At 30.8% G+C, this 21,461-nt stretch overlaps 2 protein-coding genes across 14 annotated transcripts; both read left to right on the top strand.

Moving 5' to 3' along the window:
- The first annotated feature begins 127 nt into the window (after positions 1 to 127).
- Positions 128 to 7,338, top strand: LOC126919611 (membrane-associated guanylate kinase, WW and PDZ domain-containing protein 1-like). Of its 9 annotated transcripts, XR_007711721.1 has the most exons (12): positions 129 to 326; positions 1,221 to 1,300; positions 1,379 to 1,604; positions 1,695 to 2,098; positions 2,178 to 2,366; positions 2,427 to 3,567; positions 3,641 to 3,776; positions 3,844 to 4,386; positions 4,469 to 4,639; positions 4,703 to 4,837; positions 5,098 to 5,227; positions 5,532 to 5,900. XR_007711721.1 is itself a non-coding variant. In XM_050729048.1 (11 exons), the coding sequence occupies exons 2-11, from the start codon at positions 1,252 to 1,254 to the stop codon at positions 5,945 to 5,947; spliced, it is 3,144 nt and encodes a 1,047-aa protein (XP_050585005.1). In that variant the 5' UTR covers positions 128 to 326; positions 1,221 to 1,251; the 3' UTR covers positions 5,948 to 7,338. The 9 variants fall into 9 exon arrangements, 6 of the variants coding, with proteins under 6 accessions (XP_050585005.1, XP_050585004.1, XP_050585003.1 ...); XM_050729048.1 differs by lacking the exon at positions 5,098 to 5,227 and having other exon boundaries at positions 128 to 326; positions 2,442 to 3,567; positions 5,783 to 7,338; XR_007711720.1 differs by having other exon boundaries at positions 4,703 to 5,227; positions 5,783 to 5,900.
- A 791-nt stretch (positions 7,339 to 8,129) lies between these two features.
- Positions 8,130 to 21,081, top strand: LOC126919608 (cytokine receptor). 5 transcript variants are annotated; one of them, XM_050729033.1, is made up of 14 exons: positions 8,131 to 8,562; positions 10,251 to 10,845; positions 11,191 to 11,490; positions 11,898 to 12,230; positions 12,312 to 12,469; positions 12,549 to 12,720; positions 12,806 to 13,114; positions 13,202 to 13,350; positions 13,422 to 14,313; positions 14,389 to 14,535; positions 14,743 to 14,833; positions 14,921 to 14,996; positions 15,072 to 16,357; positions 16,777 to 21,081. In XM_050729033.1, exons 2-14 carry the CDS (start codon positions 10,266 to 10,268, stop codon positions 16,796 to 16,798), a joined length of 4,515 nt encoding a protein of 1,504 aa, XP_050584990.1. In that variant the 5' UTR covers positions 8,131 to 8,562; positions 10,251 to 10,265; the 3' UTR covers positions 16,799 to 21,081. The 5 variants fall into 5 exon arrangements, with proteins under 5 accessions (XP_050584989.1, XP_050584990.1, XP_050584986.1 ...); XM_050729029.1 differs by adding an exon at positions 8,698 to 8,882 and having other exon boundaries at positions 8,132 to 8,562; positions 15,072 to 21,081; XM_050729030.1 differs by adding an exon at positions 8,698 to 8,924 and having other exon boundaries at positions 8,132 to 8,562; positions 15,072 to 21,081.
- The last annotated feature ends 380 nt before the right edge of the window (positions 21,082 to 21,461 follow it).

Here is a 21,461-nt window from a genome sequence, read left to right as displayed (position 1 = left end):
TCGTACATTTTCCTAAAATAACTTAAATCCTGCTGAATTCATTTTGTAATTGAATATCGCGCCATAAATTAGTGCATAGTTCAACCGCAAGGTGATGTCTGAACGCAGACGTTAGTTAAATGCCTCGGTTACGTGCGGTGCAGGGTGCAGTATTGTGTGTGATGTAGCTGTGTGACGAACGCGAGTACGTTTCACTCCATTATCATTTCGAAATGATGAGCATTTCCGCGGTCCCGAAGTGATTCAGTGTTAAAATATTTCAGCCTGTTTTTACGGCTGAGCCACGATGGTTGAATCCATCGGGAAGCATATCGAAAGAAATCAACGTAAGTAAATCTCCGTGTAAAAAAGTATCTACGGAATAGATGTTTCCCTGGTTCGTGCTATCGTTATTTTCTACTTGCTGAATTTCGTGCATCCTCGATTATACTTATATACAATTATACAGTGTGATATTGAAAGTAACGTATCGTTGCGTAGAAGAAAAGTAGAAACCCTCTTGTCGGATCTTTCACCGTGACAAAAAGTTTTATTTACGTCGACGAGTCGGCGACGTTACTTTTCTAGATAGAAAGTTGCATTCAATGATGCGCGATATGTGGGCTACGCACAGGCTCTCTCGGGTGAATGCATTCGTAAGAATGCATTCACGTCCGCCGTGTGTGTCGTGTTCCTCTTCTGCTTTATGTAATTTTACTGCAGACACCTGTCCGTCAGGATCTCGAGTATCGTATCAATATCAGTATTTGGAAGACGGTGTCAGGAAGTCCAACTACGCGTTACTGTCAACGTTTTCGTTTCTCTTATCTGTCAGATGTTTGAAATAGCTGATAAAAGAATTTTCAGTTGTCGGGAGTCTACCAATCTGGATAATGCGATTACTAGCTGCTAGTAATTAATCCTAAAAGAACGGAAAAAATGTTTTAGTATGTCGGGTGAAATGTGTCACAATTCGTGAAATATAATCCGTAATTCTGATACGGTGTTTCTTGTCGACGGTATTTTATTTCTATAGCAAATATTTGTTGTATATCTGTTTCGTGTTTTGTTGTACTATTATATTCCATACTTAATTTGTAAATTGAGGCCATCTATTGTTAGTTTAAATATTTGCCTAAAATATTTACCTTAAAATAAATAAATCAAATACATTAGAAAAAAAGATTGGTATGTATGCATTTGTAATTCTATAGACATAATTTTTTTTTATTATTTGTTAGGATATTAAGGTGGAACTAAAGGAACTGTAAAATGGCTACAAAAACAGAAGATACAACATCTATTGATAATACTAATGATGGTACTAAAATTATTATTTGTTATTGTTTCCAACTATATTTGGAAGTGTTACATACTACAATAATGTATGTAATTTCAGGAGAGAGTATGGACAAAGAAGTATTAGCAATTAGTGGAAATGATGAAACTAATCATCGTATTCCACCAACATATTTGTATAATTCGGGTTCTGAACAAAATACAGGAATATCCAATCAGGAACAAAGTAATAGAAATCGTACTCAAGCTACAGAAGATCAATTAGGACCTCTACCACCAAATTGGGAGAAAGCTTACACAGACACAGGAGAAGTTTATTTTATAGAGTATATATAATATGAATCATATGTTTTTGGAAATAAATTATGCTTGTTACACAATTATATAACTTATTTTTATTGATAATTATTTCGCAGTCACAATACAGGCACTTCTCACTGGTTAGATCCACGTTTATCTAAATTTCAAAAAAGGTCTCTTGAAGAATGTTTGGATGATGAATTACCTTATGGTTGGGAAAAAATAGATGATACTCTTTATGGTACATATTTTATTGATCATGTAAATCGTAGAACTCAATATGAAAATCCTGTATTGCAAGCCAAAAGGGCACAACAAAGTTTGGGAGAAAGAAAGAGTCCTAACTTCACAAGAAATCCTGATAAACTAAAAGGCCAGAAAATCAGAACAACTTTGATAAAAAGTTCAAGAGGATTAGGATTTACAATTGTTGGTGGAGATGACTCAGTTGAGGAATTTTTACAAATTAAGAGTGTGGTACCAAATGGTCCAGCATGGTTAGATGGAAAATTACAAACTGGTAATGTACATAACCACATAAAAAGTAATTTTTTTTTATTATAGAGTAATAACTTTCTCAATTTGAAATTCTATTATAGGGGATGTGCTGGTATATGTTAATGATACCTGTGTTTTGGGTTTTACACATAATGAAATGGTTAATGTTTTCAAATCAATTAGCAGTGGTGAAACTGTTGCATTGGAAGTGTGTCGTGGTTATCCATTGCCATTTGACCCAAATGACCCAAATACAGAAGTGGTTACAACTATTGCTGTTAATGCACCAGGTAACAATCTTACTAAACAATAGTATATTTTTTCTAGAAGAATACATTTTATTTTCTCAGATATTTTAACAGAAGATCCGAGAATGTATATGGATTTAGACCCTTCTCTACAAAGTAATGGTCGTTTCAATTTCTTGGATTCTACATTCTTACCAGTACATAGTCTTCAAAATGGTGAAAACCTTGCCACTACTTCTGTCAACTCAATGCCAGATCTTTGTATTTCGGATAAGATTAATACAATTAAGAGACCTAGTAGTACAGATATTTTATTGTCTGAAAGCAGTGATTTGAATGACTGTAAAGACTCATCAATGTCTTCCAAATCAGAATTTCTCAGTATTGCGATTGTAAAGGGTACCATGGGATTTGGATTTACAATAGCAGATTCAGCTCATGGTCAGAAAGTTAAAAAAATTTTAGATCGCCAACGTTGTAAAAATTTGATGGAAGGTGATATTTTAGTCAATATAAATGATATTAACGTGAGAAACATGTGTCACTCAGAAGTGGTACAAGTGTTGAAAGATTGTGCTCGCAATGAAGAAGCATTGATACATGTACAGAGAACAACATCCAAATCAAATGAAAAGAAAGAAAAAAATTCACAGGACTTCTTTAGAAGTAAAACACCGACGGCTGATATTTATAGCACTCAAACAAAGACTGTTGTACCAAGTCGACCAAAAACTCCACTTATCGATACCAGAAATCGTCCAAAGTCCCCACCCGGTGCGATCAGATCAAATTGGAATGAACAAAACGAAAATGAATTAAATCCACTCGATAATCGATACAAATATTCAGAATACACGCATAGCATGTATTACAATGATCCATATAAAGCAAATATTACAAATTTATCTGACAACTTTGTTACAATGACAAACTTAGATGATGATTCTGTAAGAAATAGCGCAAAAAGAGATTGGGTTACAAACGATAAATTAAATATAAATAATGATGTATATTCTATTGATATACCTCACCACGATAACATGTTGAAACAAAATGGATGTTTACATTCAGACTATTATAAAGATTTGTATACATCACAATCTCATTCTCAATATAGTGAACAAGATTATAATGTATATTCTATTGGTCAGGAACAAAATGTTGATACTGGTGAAATATGGGATAAACGGAAAGAGACTACCAGTTTTGAGCATGAACAACCACATTCCAGTTCGATACCGCGGTAAATAGCTTAGATTCATTCAGTCTATGTTCTCACCTTCATTCAAATACAAAAATTATTTTTTATATTTTAGGTATCCTCAATATAGCAACGAGTTAGTGTGCCCAATTGTGCCTGATATAGAATGGATAGAGACACTGGTAACTTTAGTAAGACAAGATACAGGATTTGGATTTAGAATAGTTGGTGGTACCGAGGAAGGATCTCAAGTGAGTTACAAAGTTACTTATGCCTTCAACTGAAAGAAATCAAAAGTATTGATAATGTAATTGTCAGCAGGTTTCAGTTGGACATATTGTACCAGGTGGTGCAGCAGACTTAGATAACAGATTAAATACAGGTGATCTAATTATGTCCGTCGATGGTGAGAGTGTTATGAATTCATCACATCATCACGTTGTTCAATTAATGATAGCTGCCGCTCAAAATGGTAGAGTCACTCTAGGAATTCGTCGTCGAATTAACACCCAAGAACATCTTCCAGAAAATCTTCAAACTCACTATAATAGACAAATGAATCTCCAATATCCTTATGACGTGACGGTTACTAGAATGGAAAATGAAGGTTTTGGTTTTGTTATCATTTCCTCAGTTAATAAAGCCGGTTCGACGATAGGTAGAATAATCGAAGGTTCACCCGCGGAAAGATGCGGCCGATTAAATGTTGGCGATCATATTCTTGCCGTCAATCATGTAGATATTACAAATGTTTGTCATAAAGACATTGTGAATTTAATTAAAGATTCGGGTTATTCCGTTACGTTGACAATTGGTTATCCTCTTGATGATTGTTGTAGTAATACGTCTTTATCTCAAAAGGTATTGCTTAACTATGAAGTAATTTGTAGTCAAATTCAATATGTAATCGATTATAAATACGATATTTAATAAATTACTTTAGGATGAACCAACATGTGATGGAGATGGAGGTCAATATCATGCTGTGGAATTGACTCGTGGAACTAGAGGATTTGGTTTCAGTATTCGTGGAGGACGCGAATTTCAAAACATGCCATTATTTGTGTTACAAATTGCAGAAAATGGTCCGGCATCTATTGATAATCGATTAAGAGTAAGTGTGATGGTATCAAACTATGATAGTTCATATAATTGGTTTTTTTAATACAAATTTTAGGTTGGTGATCAAATAATTGAAATAAATGGAATTAATACTAAAAATATGACACATACAGAAGCTATTGAAATTATACGAAACGGTGGACCATCCGTTCGACTTTTAGTTCGACGCGGTTGTCAGATGCCTTCAGTGGTAGGTGCTCTTCCACACCTCTACGATATGAATATATGAAATTAACCATCCTAAATAACAATATATTAATATTAAAAATATTAACGATATTTACTTTTGCAAGTGATGATACTAATGCTAACGTTGCCCTTTTTTAATTTTCCTTGATAATTTTACTTGAAGCTTCAGAGTTTAACATTAGGTACCATAATAAAAAACAAAAACATTTAAAGACAATATGAAAAAGAAAAGAATGATTGCAAGAGGTTGTTTTATTACAGTGAGAGTTAGATTAATACACACACACACTGTTTTATAGTACTATGTCATTTAGTACAGAAATATCTGGTGCAAATGGGAAACAGTGTGTTATATTGTATATTTTATGGAGTTGGTTATACATATATGTAGGTATGTAGTAAGATATATACTTTTTATATACGACACGTTGAAATCAATTTTTACAACACTCACATGTGCAGCTTTTATATTTGATAATATTATTTATATGTGACTACTAGAGCTTCAAATTATATATATTGCAGTTTAGCAATATTAATACGAATATTGTGGACATGGTTGTTGATATTCACAATGAATATAGTAATATTAATATTAATTACGTATTAATTATAATGTGTTTTGATAATTAAAATAAGAAGTTTTACATACATTTAAGTTGAAGGAAGGAATATGTGAATGAATTTTCTTGCAGCTATCAATATGACTTGTGAAAAGTCCGATTTATAGGGATGATACTTACTCATTCTAACAAAATTGGACTGGTGCTAACTCTCTATTTAAATGATCTAATTTCTGAAAGGGAAGATATTAATTCATCCTAACACGTGTGATAGCTTGAGAGAATTGTGCCTTACGCGTGTTCTATATTTAATAACAAAATTACTAAGTAAAAGCTTAAGCTTCTGAAGCAATTATACATTTTTTTATTGAACTTTATTGTAGAGTAATCTCACAATCGACCAAATAAGTATTCGACCGATTGATGAGGGCACCCCACGCAGACATTTATTGAAATTACACGAGATGGGTGTGCACCCTAAAAAACGTCAGAAAGTTCGATTTTTCATTTTACTCAACTGCTGTTCATCCAAAAATAGATATTTATAATATCAGCTATTCAACCTAAACGTAACATCTTATTCATAATAAGTTCATATTTTATAGAATTAAATATCAATTTTCGAAAAGAAACTTTCAAGATTTCTTTACCATTAAACTACCTTATATTGTTCATAATGTAATTGTATATTGAAATTCATTGTGTAAACATGAGTTAATGTAACCAAATACGGTAAACTGTGAATGTTAATGGAGTATGATCTATTTGTAACAGCAAATAGCATTGATACCCACAAAACATACAGAAGTTACCTATTTTAATATCTGTGTAGGAAAACGATATTGGACTGATAAATTTTCAACTGAAAGATCTCGCAGACTGAAAAGTATCATCTAAATTAAATATTTTTATATACTCTGTAATAATTGTATGCACTCAGGAATGTTTTCACAAATTCATGATATAATGTTAATGCGATCTTAATCATTAAATAGTATACTCTTGAGTATGTGTATACAGCTAGTGAAGAATCTCATTGAATCTATTAACTGATGCTTTATTCTCTTAATTTTTTTGAGCAGCATTTAAAGGATATTGTCGATATTGTTTTTGTTTTAGTATAATATTTATTATAATTGTACGAAATATGTGCGTATAGCAATAATTAAATTAAGTACTGATACAACCAAAGAAACAAATGCACTTAAAAACCATTTCGAGATGCGGTGCAGGAGATCAATATAAAAACATATGTTAATGCTTTCATTATTTAAACTCCTCGTTTGAAATACTATTTTTTCCTTGTTGATTATACAGTGATGTTTGTAATAAGAAGTTGACAATGAGAAGAAAATCTTTAATGAGATTGGATGAATTTTTTTTATAAAAACCATTTCTTCCGATCTTTTTGCGGTATTAAAATGCGTTAAATGTATAAAAGAAAATTAATAAATATATTTTTTTACTAGTAAGTCGATTGTAACTAAGAAAAAAACATTTAGTAAAATGCATTGAACGAAATAAGTAAAAGATCGACTTAGATTATATTTTTAAATTTTCTGAAATATAAAAAAAGCACTGTAAAAAGCTTCAATATATGTATGTGTGAAATATTTTCATTGTTTATATTTACTTAAATAAGCAATTTTGCCGTATATCTTATCAACGATAAACATTGATAAACGCATTTAAAGTGAATCGTATTTTTCTTATACTATAATTATGTTTATTTTTATAATTAAATACACAATACGCATACATACATATACACACACACATCTAGAATTTGTATATTATGTAGGATAGTGCAAACAAGTTTAGAATAATTGTAAATATATACATATAAATACATATTATAGAAAATTATGTAACATTATCGATTATTGTAAACTCGTAAAGGAATAATTTTTTAATTAAAATGTATTTACTATCTTTGTAATTCCGTTATTAAAATTCTCCACGTCTTCTGCAGTAATATTACGATTTTATCTCTTACCAATGTATATTGCACACGTTTACTGAAAATCAATATATTCTATATTTACAAGTTGAAAGTACTAAGTCATGAAATCTGTTACTTTATATTACTTTATAATTTTGCTGCAACATTTTATATTTATTATAAACAGATATATAATATGGTATAAGTTCTTTATTACTAACGGTAATTGTTGATTGCTCTAATTCTAATAACAATACCAAATTTTAAATATCGGTATTATTAGAATTTTATTATAGGGTCGTTGTTGATACATATGTCGAGAATAAAGTTCTACACTTAGCTATTAAATCCATTTTCAAATGTTTGTTATTATCTGTTGACGGAAGACTAATTTTTCATCAACATATAATTAATTTTATATTAAAATTGTCAATTTCTTTAAAAGTATGAATATATAAATTCTAGACAAAAACTAGACAAAAATTCATACCTCATTTATAACATACTAAAAAAATATATCTATACATATCTAAATACGATTGTCTAATATAATTGAATTCGAAAATGGCGCCCATTAGAAGATATCGCGGTCAACTATGAAGCCTGCGCCTACATTTCCAAGAATGCAGCGCTTGACGTCGTATGACGTCAGTCAATGTCGTCAAGTTACAGCATTCAAAACATGCGTTTTTTATGCTTTTTATGTTCTAACATTTTTAAAATAATTAAACAGAATAATCAGAAACATCATATAAATGTTATATTTTCCCGAATTATGTAATAGATTTGTGCAATCGTTCCTGTTATGTCGTTCGATTTTTCACAAAGGATCACTGATATGTTGGCAGCACTGTCGATTGATCGCACGTATTTTACCTAGAATGTGTATCATATATATTTATTCCTGGGTCCCTCTGGGCGAATGTAAACAGAATTTTTTCGCAAATATGAAGTGACGCGGCCGATTTATGCGGCTGCGACTCGTGCATGGAACTTACAACCCGTGAAACCGTGCCGACTGTTTTAGCAGTTCACGAGGTCTCGAGTCTCGAGTATTAGTCTTGAACGCGTTACGGTAACCAGAAGATATACCTAGCGGATAAAACGGGTTTACGTTCGACCGCCCGTAGTGTTAAGTTCAGTGAAATAGTGTGGAGACGATTTAGAATACATGGAAGTGCAATGAGGGATCTACAGAAATTCGTCGACTACTTGCTGACGGTAAGTACTCGAGAACGAGTGGTATTCGCGACTACTTTGGACTTTCCCAGCTCTGACGAAATATGTCGTATTGGTCGATTTCTCTATAAATAATGCTGTGATTTTTTAATCATCTAATTTTCCCTTGTTAATCAGATAAATATTTTCTACGCTCTCGAACATGCTGCATGGTATTATATATACATGGTATATACAATGTACAAGCCTTGTTACATTGTTTCGTGCGTTTCTGCTATGTACATATATTAGACCAACATTCATGAGATCACACACAATCTTACCACACAGAGGCATATACACGCAACAAGACAGAATACGAGGTATGGGTATCTACATGGAACGCGTTACGCTGTGGACATAGTGTATGTTCGTAAATAAACGATTTTAATGGTTTTAACTCGATATGATTCTCAACTATCTGTGAGAGTTTTTTAGTTTTATAGATGAAATGACTCTGTCCTATTATAGTAAATAATTCGTGTAGAAATTTTATATATATATATATATATATATAATTCTATATGTGTGTGTATATATACATATTCTTTCTTTTTTTCTCCTTCTCACTTACACTGCGACCGTGATAGCTGATTACGTTTTCAAGTTATCAGTTTTCCTATTATTCCGATAATTATTTTTCTAGTAAATAACAGCGACCACAGCTTATGATTATTAAAATTATTTGAAAAATATATCAATAATACAATAGACCTTACATAAACATATTATTAATTTTTATTTTATTAATTGCTCTTACCCCGATTTGATTTAATTACAGTTACTGCATTGTAACGTTTTTAAATGATAAAGCTTTACATATATTAACTATTTGAGGTTTTCACACATATTATTTATTGAAATTATGTTAATATCTTCTTTTTGGAGCATGTTATTCTCTAATTATTATTATGAATCATATATAATTTTAAATAGTATAGAGTGTAAATTTTTTTTGTCTGTAAAGCTTTCTATAAAACAAAAATTTTAATAACTTCAAAGATTAAAGTGTAGATTAAAATAGGTCTGTTGAAAATAACTGTTTACTCAAAGATGGAATTGTGTGACCTCCAAAAATTTTGTTTCACCTTTATGTCAAACAATAGTATTCGATCTGCTAATGAATAATTCATTCTACAATCTTGTATTCGAGCAAGTTATTTCCCTGATTTTAGTTTGTTCCTTCATTCATTTGGTATGCATCTATGATACAACATCATAGAATACAAAAGTATTGTTCACTACATCTACATATATAAAATATACAGCACATATCTGTGGCACTATGTTATTCAATATGTTGTGTTATGATTGTGTAACCAGTTCTTCGTAATGTTCTTCATATAAATATTTTCATTTTATTACTTAGTATTATTGTATGGTAAAAAATAAATATTATAAGGAATTATTGACAGCATAATAAAAAAATATAGAAGTGATATGGCATGACCTTGACTTTGAGACATATATTATATCTTATTAATTACAATCTTACATTCAGCTTCTAAAACATAAACATTCTTAGTTATAGCTTAGCTTTGGAATCATGTTGTTGCATTGTATTTTAAAATATTTAATTTTTTATTTTACTACATAATTATTTTAAACTAATGTTAAATTTAAAATGTCAAATGTTTTTAAATTAATATTTGTATTTTAAAGTAATATTTTATTCTTCTTATCTTTTTCAGTAATGGGAGCACAAGATGTCTTCAAACAGAACAGATCCCAAAAAATTTCAGCAAGAAATGTCTCACTTTTTACAATCAGATTTTAAAAATGCTGCATCAAAGCATGATGATGTTGTTAGGTGTTCAAATGCAAGTAGAATGACAGAGAAGTTGTGCTGTGATTCAGAGAGATGTGAAGATAATACATGTGTCCCAAGAAATATCAGTCTATGCCAGAAGGTAGATGTTATTAACAGGATAGAAGATGATCCATGTGACACAACTGAACTTTCATCAACTATTAAGTATTTATCTGACACGTGTTCAGTTCATCATTGTATGTTAAGTGGAAGTGTTAATTCTAATCATAATTGTGATATAATGCATTGTCAACAACACAAACAAATCTCACAAAGTTATATGTGTTCTATATATAATTTATGGAGAATTAGAACAAATAAAAGTTTGTCATTACTGGTTACAAAAAATGTTGGTACACAATGGAAGAATTGTTTTTGGAGAATATTTTTAATTCCTTTTGTTATTCTGTTATTATGCACAACAATATGCAGTGCAGATTCTAATCAATGTGCAGTTGGCTTGAAAACACCTGGAAGTAAGTTTTATATTAAAAACTTTTCTAATCTTTAATTAAAAGAAACATATATTCATGAATTTAAACAACTAGATGCAGTTAATTTCATGCTTTTGAAGTATTTGTAACTTTCTATTGCAGTTGAGTTTATAAATAATTCCTGCATCTTGTTTCTCCTTTTGGAATTCTAGTCTTGGTACTAAATGTATATATCTATATATAATACACTAGGTGTACAGTATAGGCTAAAATTTAGGATAAAGTTACTGTATATTCTATTAAATATTTAATTTGAAATACGCATAATAAATTAATTTATAATGAAATCTTATTTTGAACTTAATTTTACAATATTATTTTTTCAAGGGACCTGGCCACAAGGTGATATTGTACTTGAATATGGTCAACCTTTAAGAATACTATGTATATTGAATCAATCTTTCGTGGATGCTGAATTTCCTGGAAAAAATGCTTCAGATCTTGTATTCTTTCGTAATCAAAAGGAGATGGAACCAGAATTTATTACAATTATCAATGAAACCACAATATCACTAGATGTAGAAAAGCCTCCACCTGCAGAAGATATGTATTATTGTAGACTAAGATTACAAAATAATCACTACAAAAAACTGGAATCAGTTTGTTTGAACAAAGTTGTAGTTGGTTGTAAGTACTTTTTTATTTTGCAAGCATTTTTTTTTAAATAATATAGCATCTTTTAATTTAAAGATTATATTTAATATAATATATATTATACAAACTCATAAAATTATGTCATTGAGATAAACTTAATCAGAATAGGCTAAAAGGCATTTCATGAAAACAAGAGTGGGCATTCAGTGCCTACTTTCGTGAGAATTATAGGAATATCATTTAATATGTTTTGTATCTTGGAATTTACGCTTAACTATCATTTAAGATAAGTATATCTTATCATTTTGTCATAAATATAAAAGCTTATTTTATTAAGCTTATTTAACCTTTTTATACAAAGAGTTACTTATAAGCATCCTTAATATAGCATTTCCTATAGTGGTAAGAGATAATACAATCTATTTATTAATTATTAACAGTTAAACCTCAAGAACCTCAAAACTTCAGTTGCGTATCTTATAATTGGGAAACTATGATATGCTCATGGGAACCAGTCCAAAACTATGTTACAACGACTTTTACGATCGTATTTAAATTACCGGGAAGAGCAGGAGGTAGAAAATTATATCCATGTCCAACGAAAGATAAAGATGATAAAAAGGACAAAGATGATAAGCCAAATATGTGCTTGTGGGATACATCAACGAATCCAATTTATCGACAACCCTATGAATATTATACATTTATACTGAATGTAAATAACGTTCTAGGGAATGCCAGTTTTACATACAAGTTTCATCATTTTGCTCATGGTTTGTATTTATTACTTTTTCATGTAATATCGATATATTAATAATACCATTTTAAGTATTATGTAAATGTATAAATTTTAGTTATCCCTGCGAAACCGGCCAATTTATCAGTTATTAATAAAACGGTTGATAGTGCATTATTGCACTGGAGTGTGCCTTTTCCAATGCAGAATTTTCCACCTGGATTATATCATAGAATCAAGTATCAAAACCAATGGGATCATCAAAAAACCTGGCAGGTGAGGATTTATAAATATTAAGATAATATTTTGTTTAGAAGCATAACATAACATATTTACTAATACAATCTTATATTAGGTAATCAATATTACAAATGATATTCACGTGCATAAGAGATACTATAATCTTACTGGGTTGGAGTATGCCAATACTGTATATGATGTACGAGTTTTTATGAAAAGTGCTGTTGCGACTGGGGAAGATAAATGGAGTCAGTTTAGTGATGTTACTTTTAGAACACCACCAAGATGTAAATTGTGTTTCCTGCAATTTTAATTTTACTGCTAGGTACTTCCCGAAATATTTTTTATATTTTTATATATTTGGTATTTTAGTACCTGGCCGTCCTCCAAAAACCGATATTGGAAGCTTTGAAATAGCGGAGAACAGTGCTAGTAGGGATGTATATTTGTACTGGCAAACTATACCACAATATCTAGAAAATGGTGATAATTTCAAGTATGAGATTGATCGTGTAGAAGAAAATGGACGAAATGTGTCTCTTGTTCCGAATGAAACTACGAGAACATACGCTAAATTCAAGGGAATTAGTATCAATAATTATAAATTCGAAATTGTTACGACAAATATTGTTGGAATAAATGAAGAACGTGCTAAAATTTTTATACCTAGCCGATCCCAAAGTAAGATTAATACAAACGAATGAAAATTTGTGATGCTCAACTAATATACATGTGCATTGTATGAATAATAATGTATTTATATTACAGTACCGCACGAACCTATAGCATTTACAAAAATTGCGTTTGATGGAGGCTTATATGAATTATCATGGAAACCACCTAAAATGAATAAGGAAATTACAAATTATACAATTTTTTGGTGCGATAATGAACGTGATCGTCCTTATCAGTGCACTGTATGTATTTATTAGCTATTGATATCTTCGGTAATGAAAAAATTTACTGATACTAAAATTGGTGATTGCAGGGTTATTTAGATTGGGTACATGTATCAAAATATACAACAATTTATAATATGACTGTACCAGATCCCGACAAAGTGTATCAATTTGCAATTTCTGCAAATACGAACACAGGTAGTAGTGGTATGGTATGGGCATCATGCACTGTAATACATAATAAAGTAGTTGGAAAAATGAAGTCTGTGTGGATAAATAGAATTGGTTCTGACTTTATTGAAGTTGGTTGGAAATTAGATTGTTCGGATCGCATTGGAATAGTAGAAGGATTTAATATTTATTATTGTCCCATTGTTTCGCCATATGATTTGAATTGTAAAGGCCCGAAACTTAATAGAACGATAAAAGCCGATTCTCATACTATCCATGGCATTGTAAACAATTTGAAACCGTATACAACATATATGTTAGCTGTCGCTGTTTTAACAAAAAGTGGGGAAGGATTGCATAGTGATCCTTTGTATAATACAACTCTTGAAGCAGCACCAACAACTCCTCCACAGGACGTAAGAATTATAAATGTGACAAATACGACAATGAGCATTGTATGGAGACCACCAGAAGCAATGAATGGTGTATTGCGCTATTACGAAGTTTACTACAACGAACACGCGAAAAAAGTTGAAGACGCAACACAAACTGAATTGAAAAATCTGTTAGCGCATACAAATTATAGCATTAGTGTAGCCGCATGTACTGTATCTTGCAGTGTCAAATCGCCTACAATTCGCAAGATTACAAAAATTGGTACACCGGGAATGATTAATGTACCTAGTGTGCGGTTCATGAATTCTAGCCAGGTGATCGTTATGTGGAGTAAACCCGAATACCCTGCTGGACACCTAAATTATTATGAGATATCTTCGAAAGATGGTGAAATACAAAATAGTACTAAAACAGGTAACATTTTAGCAGATAAATATATTTTTTAAAATTGTGCCTTTTTTATTAACATTTCTTCTATAAATGTTTTAGAAGCGCGATTACCTATCCCTGATTGCAAATCTATAGAACGAGAAAAATTATATCAATTTCGTGTAAGAGCTGTTAACATTGCATCGAATAATATCCATTTAAAAGGCCCATGGTCTGAACCTGGTGAGGGAAATTGTTATAGTGAAGGTAAGTCTTAATTTCTTTGTCTTTCGTTTTATTCTTCAGTTTCTTAGTTAAAACAATTATAAGTATGATAAGAAAAAAGAGGTCCAATACTTATAGGGCTTATAGTACTTACTAAATTAATTAATTAATTAATTAATTGATAGGAAGATGTATTGGACCTCTTTCTTTATGTATGTGTATAACAATTTCATTACTTATACATTATAGGACCATCGTTCAATGTGTGGACGATAATATGGGTGATAGGAGGTTTTAGTTCCGTAATAATTATTTTTTGTTGTCTACATCTATCAAAACGGTATGAATAACCACCTAGATAATATATGTATTAAACATCTTATAAAATAAATATAATCTTATTTACATATGTTTTTACTTGTTCTAGAATTTGGTTGAAGTGTAAAGCTATGCAAGATGTAGAAGTTAAATTACCACCAGGATTAGCATCGAATATGGTACAGGTACAAGAATATATCGATTGTATTGGTAATAGAAGATTAGTATTTTCTATTTATATTTACCCATTTTTGTTACAGACACTTCTTGATAAAGAACAACATATACGTCAATCTTCTGCTGATTCCAGTGGTTGTTCAAGTGGACAAGAATCTGTTACTTCTTCGCTAACATCAGATTCTCAGGTTTCAAGCGATAGTGGTACGGAGATAGATCCAATGCCGGTTTCACCCAATAAATTACTTGAAACACCAGCTTGGAATTCAGATTCTTCGAGTCTTCGCCTGAGACACTCATCGTTTCGCGAACGATATGCAAAAGTTGCAAAATCCGGAGAGCCCATCATCGGAGATACGTTATCTTTGGCACGATCTACGCCTAATTTAACTGACAGTACGGGCTACACAACTTCGCAACATACTTGGTCTTCGACTGGGTACATTAGTATGCCATCATCAGAAGAACTGTCCAGTAATCCAAGTCCTGTTCCTAAGGAAACTTCAACTGCAGGGAGCTATAGTATTATAGGAACTGTTCCTAAATCTGCACAGTCTGCAAAGTCTGAGAATGACAGTGATTTAACGGAATCTACTGCAGATACACTAATACCTATTAAATCAGAACCCAAGCCCACAAATCCATACATAACATTAGCATCTTTGGAGCAGAACCAAAAGGATAAAAAAGCTATTGATTCGTTACATGATCTAGATGAATTAACATTTGCAGAGTCGAACAAATCAAAACTAGAATCTTTGACTCCGTTCACAACTTCTGACAAAGTCTCTAAACCATATGTGCAAACAAGTTTAATCGATTCATTAAAAAAGCCGTTCACTCTAAGCAGCATCGATAGTACAAGGAGCACGATGTCTACTCCATTTGCAGCCACCTCTTTGACCGATTCATGCAACAAACCGTTCGTTTCTTCTTTCGCAAGTCCAACTACTTTGTCGTCTACGCTGGATTCCTCGTCGAAACCCTACGTTTCCGTGTCTTCAATTTCTGAAGTCTCGAAAAAGTCAAATCTTCAAGCAGATACGTTAGATTCGTCGCAAAAAACTACTGTACCTCAAGTTTCTACGACCAGTGGTTCGCAACCATATGTCCTTGCAAGTTCCGTATTCCAAATGCTACAACAACAGCAAAGGGGAAAATCAGAAACTCCTATCTCAGAAGTGATAGACAACGAAACCGAAGAAGATGTTACGACAGGGTATCCTCTGTATTGGCCGACCAGTGGTACGAAGCCAAGCTCAAAGTTGGATGCAGACAAACCAATTACGACTAAACAGAGTACTGGATACGTTACCATAGCAGAGAATCCAAAGCTAGATCAACGTAGAACGTCGACGTTGTCATCACCGTATGTACAGCATGAGAGGTTTGAGAAGCCACTGCCACAAACTACTACTGGACAGTCAGATGAACAATACAGTAAAGTGACTGTTGTGCCAAGTACTATTTAATGAAAGAAAAAAGGCGCAAATGTATTGATTGTGGCAGTGTAGCTTGTGTATATTGTCACTTTGAACTTTCTTCAATGTAGGAACGTTTTTTCTAATGAACTATGGTGCAATACGATTTTACGTTTGTAGGTGCTTCGAAATGTAGTCAATGACAATTAAATCCTACATTTGTTTTTACAAATATAGTATTTAGATCGGAGATCTTAAAAATGCTAAATTGGAACACAAAACGTGCATGCTATGAGACATATGAACATCGCAATATTTTGTCTACATGTGTCCACATCGATGTGTTTAAAATTTTAGTGTTTTCTAGGAACCTATACAAAACAGCGTGATTCAATGCTGGTTCAACGACTGAATTAAGAAAAGAATTTGTTTAGAGAGAAAGAGAGAAATGAAAATTAACAAATGAAGAGTATCGTGTACGATATATGTATTCGATACGAGGACACATCGAATATGAAACACCCTCATTTGTGAAAGTATGTACAAAATGAATTACTTTTGTATCATATATATTATCGTGCAATGTGATGTGAAAATCACTAGCAACGCCATAGCGTAAGGATTATAGATTATAAGTAAATTATGTGGCATACATAAATCAACAAGCAACACATTGTTGTCCGAACAATCAAATTTTTCGCTATCTATGGTAGTATAATAATTCTCATTGTAGAAGGACCGTTATTTAATCATTGTGAGGTTTTTAATCGACTCTGTGTAGTAGTATTAATATTTCAAGATATGTTCAAAACGATTTGAAAATTTTCAATGATGTTTCATTTAAATTCTTTTATATCGTGAATTACAAATGCATTCTTTCGCCCTATCATGCATGATAATAATATGCACATATCGAACAACTGTTTTTTTAATCTTAATGAAATTTCGAAATAACATCTAGAAACAGATATTTGTATTATTCCAATGTTTTATCGATCCTTGGAATAAAACAAATATCTATGATCCAGAAAAAAGAAATTGCAGTTATGAGTTGCTTATTTGTAAATATTAAAAGTTGTGCTAGTTTCTGTCTCTTTCACGATCAAATCGTAAGAGGCAAAAATTATCGGTTTTTGAATCATTTGTTTGTTAAAATCGTGCACTGCGTACAAAAAAAAATTATGTCGATTTTTTTCGTTGAACTACAATCATATGCGTAATTTGTTTATCTGTGTATATAATTTACAAATCGTTCCTGTAGTACCTTACTATCGTTAGCAATGATTGATAGAAAGTATGCAGTAAAAGGAAAACTATGGCAACAAGTACAGGGTCAAGGATAATAAGATAAGGGAAGGCTAATCAAATCGCAATTTTGAAACCAATTAGATTTTGCATGTTTCTTATATATTTCTTTAGCATTTGAAAACGTTTAAGTAATTAAAATGGATTAAAAAACAACATACTTTAGCTTTTATATTTTAAATATCATTGCTGACTGCACAAAAATCTTTTAACAGAATTTCAATATCTTGTAAATAGAAAAAAACCTTTAACATTTTTTAGGTCAACTTGTATCAGTGAATAAATTCTTTTAAAATCTTTGACAAAAATTATTTTAAAGATACAGAATCATACATGTCTCGAATATATAATTTGATCAGTCAGCAAAATTGAATAAATCAAGATATGCTAGAATCCATATCTTGTAATTAAACGACCCACCTTGCAGAAATTTTAAGGAACTATGCAATGCCATTGAAACATTTATGCTAAAACAAAGCAAAATTATATACATATATTATATATGCATAATACCTTAAGCTAGTCATTGACGGGGTACATGAGTTTTTACAGGCCTTTTTTAACGGTTATTGTTTATACTTTACGATCAATTATTAAACAAATTCTTTTTAATCCTCGACTCTTCATTAATATGTTGTTAATTTGTTCATATTCGTTGACATATCATTTAATGCTGAACTATTATAATTTCGACTATGTTAATTATTGTACTGATCAATGTTTGCAACAATTTTTCTGTCGAAGAATTTTTATACAAACGTATATTATCAAGTACAGAGAGAACAATATAAAGAGAAGGAGAAAAATTTTATTTTTCTCGTATTATAACGAACAATCATTTGTAGCGGTTGGATAAGATCGTATGCATTTTATCTCGTGTTGAACAATCGAACAACTAAATTCTAGTATACTATACACATGTATATCAGTACAAAAAAAGGCCTGGGAGGATTTTTGCAGTCGAATCGTTTTACAAGATCAAATAAGCTTCATTAACGATCTTGTTGAAAGTATTCTTTGAAGTGTAGAGAAAAAAAGCGATGGAGATTAGATTATGTAATTCAAAGCATTGTTTGGCCTTGTGAAACGATATTCAAATGAGTGTCACGGAGGAACTCGATAGATCCGTGGAACTTTTTCTGGAGCGAGCTTACGTATACTCGTATGTTATATTGTTGTTACTAAGAGAGGAGCCGCTAATATTTAATGAATCGCGTGTAATCTGTAAAAAATGCTGCTTAGTTCGTAAAAATATTAGGTAAAGTTGAAAAAAAGGATTAGGAAATAAAATGATTAGATGACAATGGACTAGAGTCTGTGTTGACGTAGTCGATGTATCGTGAATACGTTCGATTTAATTTCGCATTCGGGAATGTAGATGTTTTCTTCTTTTTTTACATAAGAACGTGAACACAAAGTGTTTGAAAGTACGTGTATAGAATCTAAATTCGATATCTTGGAACAAAATTGTATTATCAATTGATTTATTTGAAAATTATCGTTCATTCAAAGAAGATCCTTAAATAAAATGGTAGAGTGTAAAGGAAAAGTAACAGAACGAGAAAAAATGATTAATTAATATAAATAATAATGCCGTCTTTGTAAAACGAGAAGCAAAATGCATGAATGCACGCAAAATTTCGAAATATGCTCATGTTGAGATAATTAAGTATTTTTCACGGTAAAGGCTTCTAGATTGATTTAGAAAGTAACCAAGCGCGTATCTACTCTGTTAGGTTTTACATGTCTACATTGTACATATAATATATCTATTATTATCTATTTTTGTTACATATTTATAAATGAAAAAAAAACTACTTTATTGCGCACTATAAATATATATATATATATATATAGCCTAATCTGAAAAAGTTTTAAACGATGGAATTGTGGTTTGAATGATTTATATATATATATATATATCTATATTTATATATAAATACATATATATATAAGATATATATATTTATATATATATAAGATATATATATGATATATATATAAGATATATCGATGATTTACGTGACACGTGTAAGACATATTTCTATTATTAAACGTTTACCTTTATATCGATTATTAATTTGCCTTGCAGAGACCAGGAGGCATATATAAAACGCGTATATTCGCAATTTCTTTTTTCTCCACTTTTTATGTAATCAAACAGCCCTTGTATAATTTAGTTAAATAGTTTGTTAGGATGTCTATAATGTTTATGTTATATATTCTCATCAACATTATGGGAGCTCAGTGTAACAGAAAATTTGATGAAATCAAAAGGATGAAACTAATTGGTATAAAATTATTTTATGTAGTGCGAAACAATTTTATTGAAATGATTCACAAATATAATCGATATATGTAAATATTATTAATTATTTTCTTCTTTTACGTGTAACATAACCGTGTTAAAGAACTATTACTATCTGGGCTCTCTGATCATAGATTTTTTTTTTAATATATATCTAGAGTGGAGTGAATTGTTAATGCAGATTATCAGATTTTGATTGAAGTATTTGCTGTTGACGTAGTGAAAGGAAGATTTCAAAATTTCGCTTTACATATTTTACACGTGCCTGTTTGTTTCTGCGAAAATTCAAAGTTCTGATCGTTCGCAATAATCATTTAATCCTTGAACGACGTTAGTGTTTATAAACAAAATAATTTTCACTTGTACTGATGGTGAATGTTTCAAAAACATCGGGATATTTTTTTGCAGAAATGTACAGACACCGCGTTAATAATAACTTTGCTAATATTAATCGTGGAATACTGCAATACTCATATCTCTTTTGGAAATAGTATTATAAATGAATTTTCGAAATTAATATATCAAAATAACGGCCGGACTGTTTTCGTAATTAAGTAACTTTCTGATATCGCAAATAAGATTAGTAATATTAATGCATATACGCGGTAATAATAAAAGATATTAATCGCAAAGCGAAATCGGATAACAGTATTCCAGGATGAATAGCCTGTCTCATGATAACCAATCTACACCGAGCTAACTATATATTAATTCTAATAAGATCTTGTACAGAGTATTGTAAAATATATTTTTACTACATTTTTTTTGGTTTTATTATTTATTTCTTTATAACACAAAATTGTGTTTTAAGTTCGCTTTTTGTAGATCGCTGCTGTTATGCCATTATATGTATGCCATGCCGTTGAGCCTTGCCATTTGTATAGGTTCATTTTTACGATCAATCCCAAAGTTGTTTTGTTTTTCAATACTCATATACGGATCGAAAGAAAAATACAAGGATTCTTGTAAAACTTTATCTTTCAATCGATGCTGTCGATAAGCGCTTCAGGAGCTATTACTTTATAATAATTATACTGAAATATATTACATTTATATCGATGTGATGTATTTTACTTATTAAATCTACAACGTATTCCTTCATTGTTCTCAATTTACGATAGTAATAATTTCTGGACGTGTATATATACAAAGTCTTTATTTGAGCTTCGTTATGTTAATGTATTGATTTTGATTTTCCTTTTACTGTAATTATATTCATTTAAATATAAAGCATTGACTATAGTTTCTATATTTAGTAAATCGATTACATTTGAATTTTAACTTTATTATACCAAATCTTGTAATCAAATTAGCTTAAATGAACAATAAGACTAAAACGCAAAAATATAAATCCCCACAGTTTACTCTTTAATTTTAACAAATAAGTATATTATTCTCTATAGGGCACAGTAGAAAGGAATAGAAAATATAAATCAAGA

Source organism: Bombus affinis, chromosome 8, assembly GCF_024516045.1.
Source record: "Bombus affinis isolate iyBomAffi1 chromosome 8, iyBomAffi1.2, whole genome shotgun sequence".
NCBI lineage: Eukaryota > Metazoa > Arthropoda > Insecta > Hymenoptera > Apidae > Bombus > Bombus affinis.
The sequence above is the reverse complement of the archived record's forward strand: the minus strand, read 5'-3'. Positions and strand labels throughout refer to the sequence as shown.

Coding starts and splice junctions, on each gene's coding strand:
- LOC126919608 (XM_050729029.1), top strand. CDS start 10,266: ATGTCTTCAAACAGAACAGATCCCAAAAAATTTCAGCAAGAAATGTCT. Junction 12,231..12,311: donor GTTTCATCATTTTGCTCATG/GTTTGTATTTAT, acceptor TATAAATTTTAG/TTATCCCTGCGAAACCGGCC. Junction 14,997..15,071: donor TAGCATCGAATATGGTACAG/GTACAAGAATAT, acceptor TTTTTGTTACAG/ACACTTCTTGATAAAGAACA.
- LOC126919611 (XM_050729044.1), top strand. CDS start 1,252: ATGGCTACAAAAACAGAAGATACAACATCTATTGATAATACTAATGAT. Junction 1,605..1,694: donor GGAGAAGTTTATTTTATAGA/GTATATATAATA, acceptor ATTATTTCGCAG/TCACAATACAGGCACTTCTC. Junction 4,387..4,468: donor ATACGTCTTTATCTCAAAAG/GTATTGCTTAAC, acceptor AAATTACTTTAG/GATGAACCAACATGTGATGG.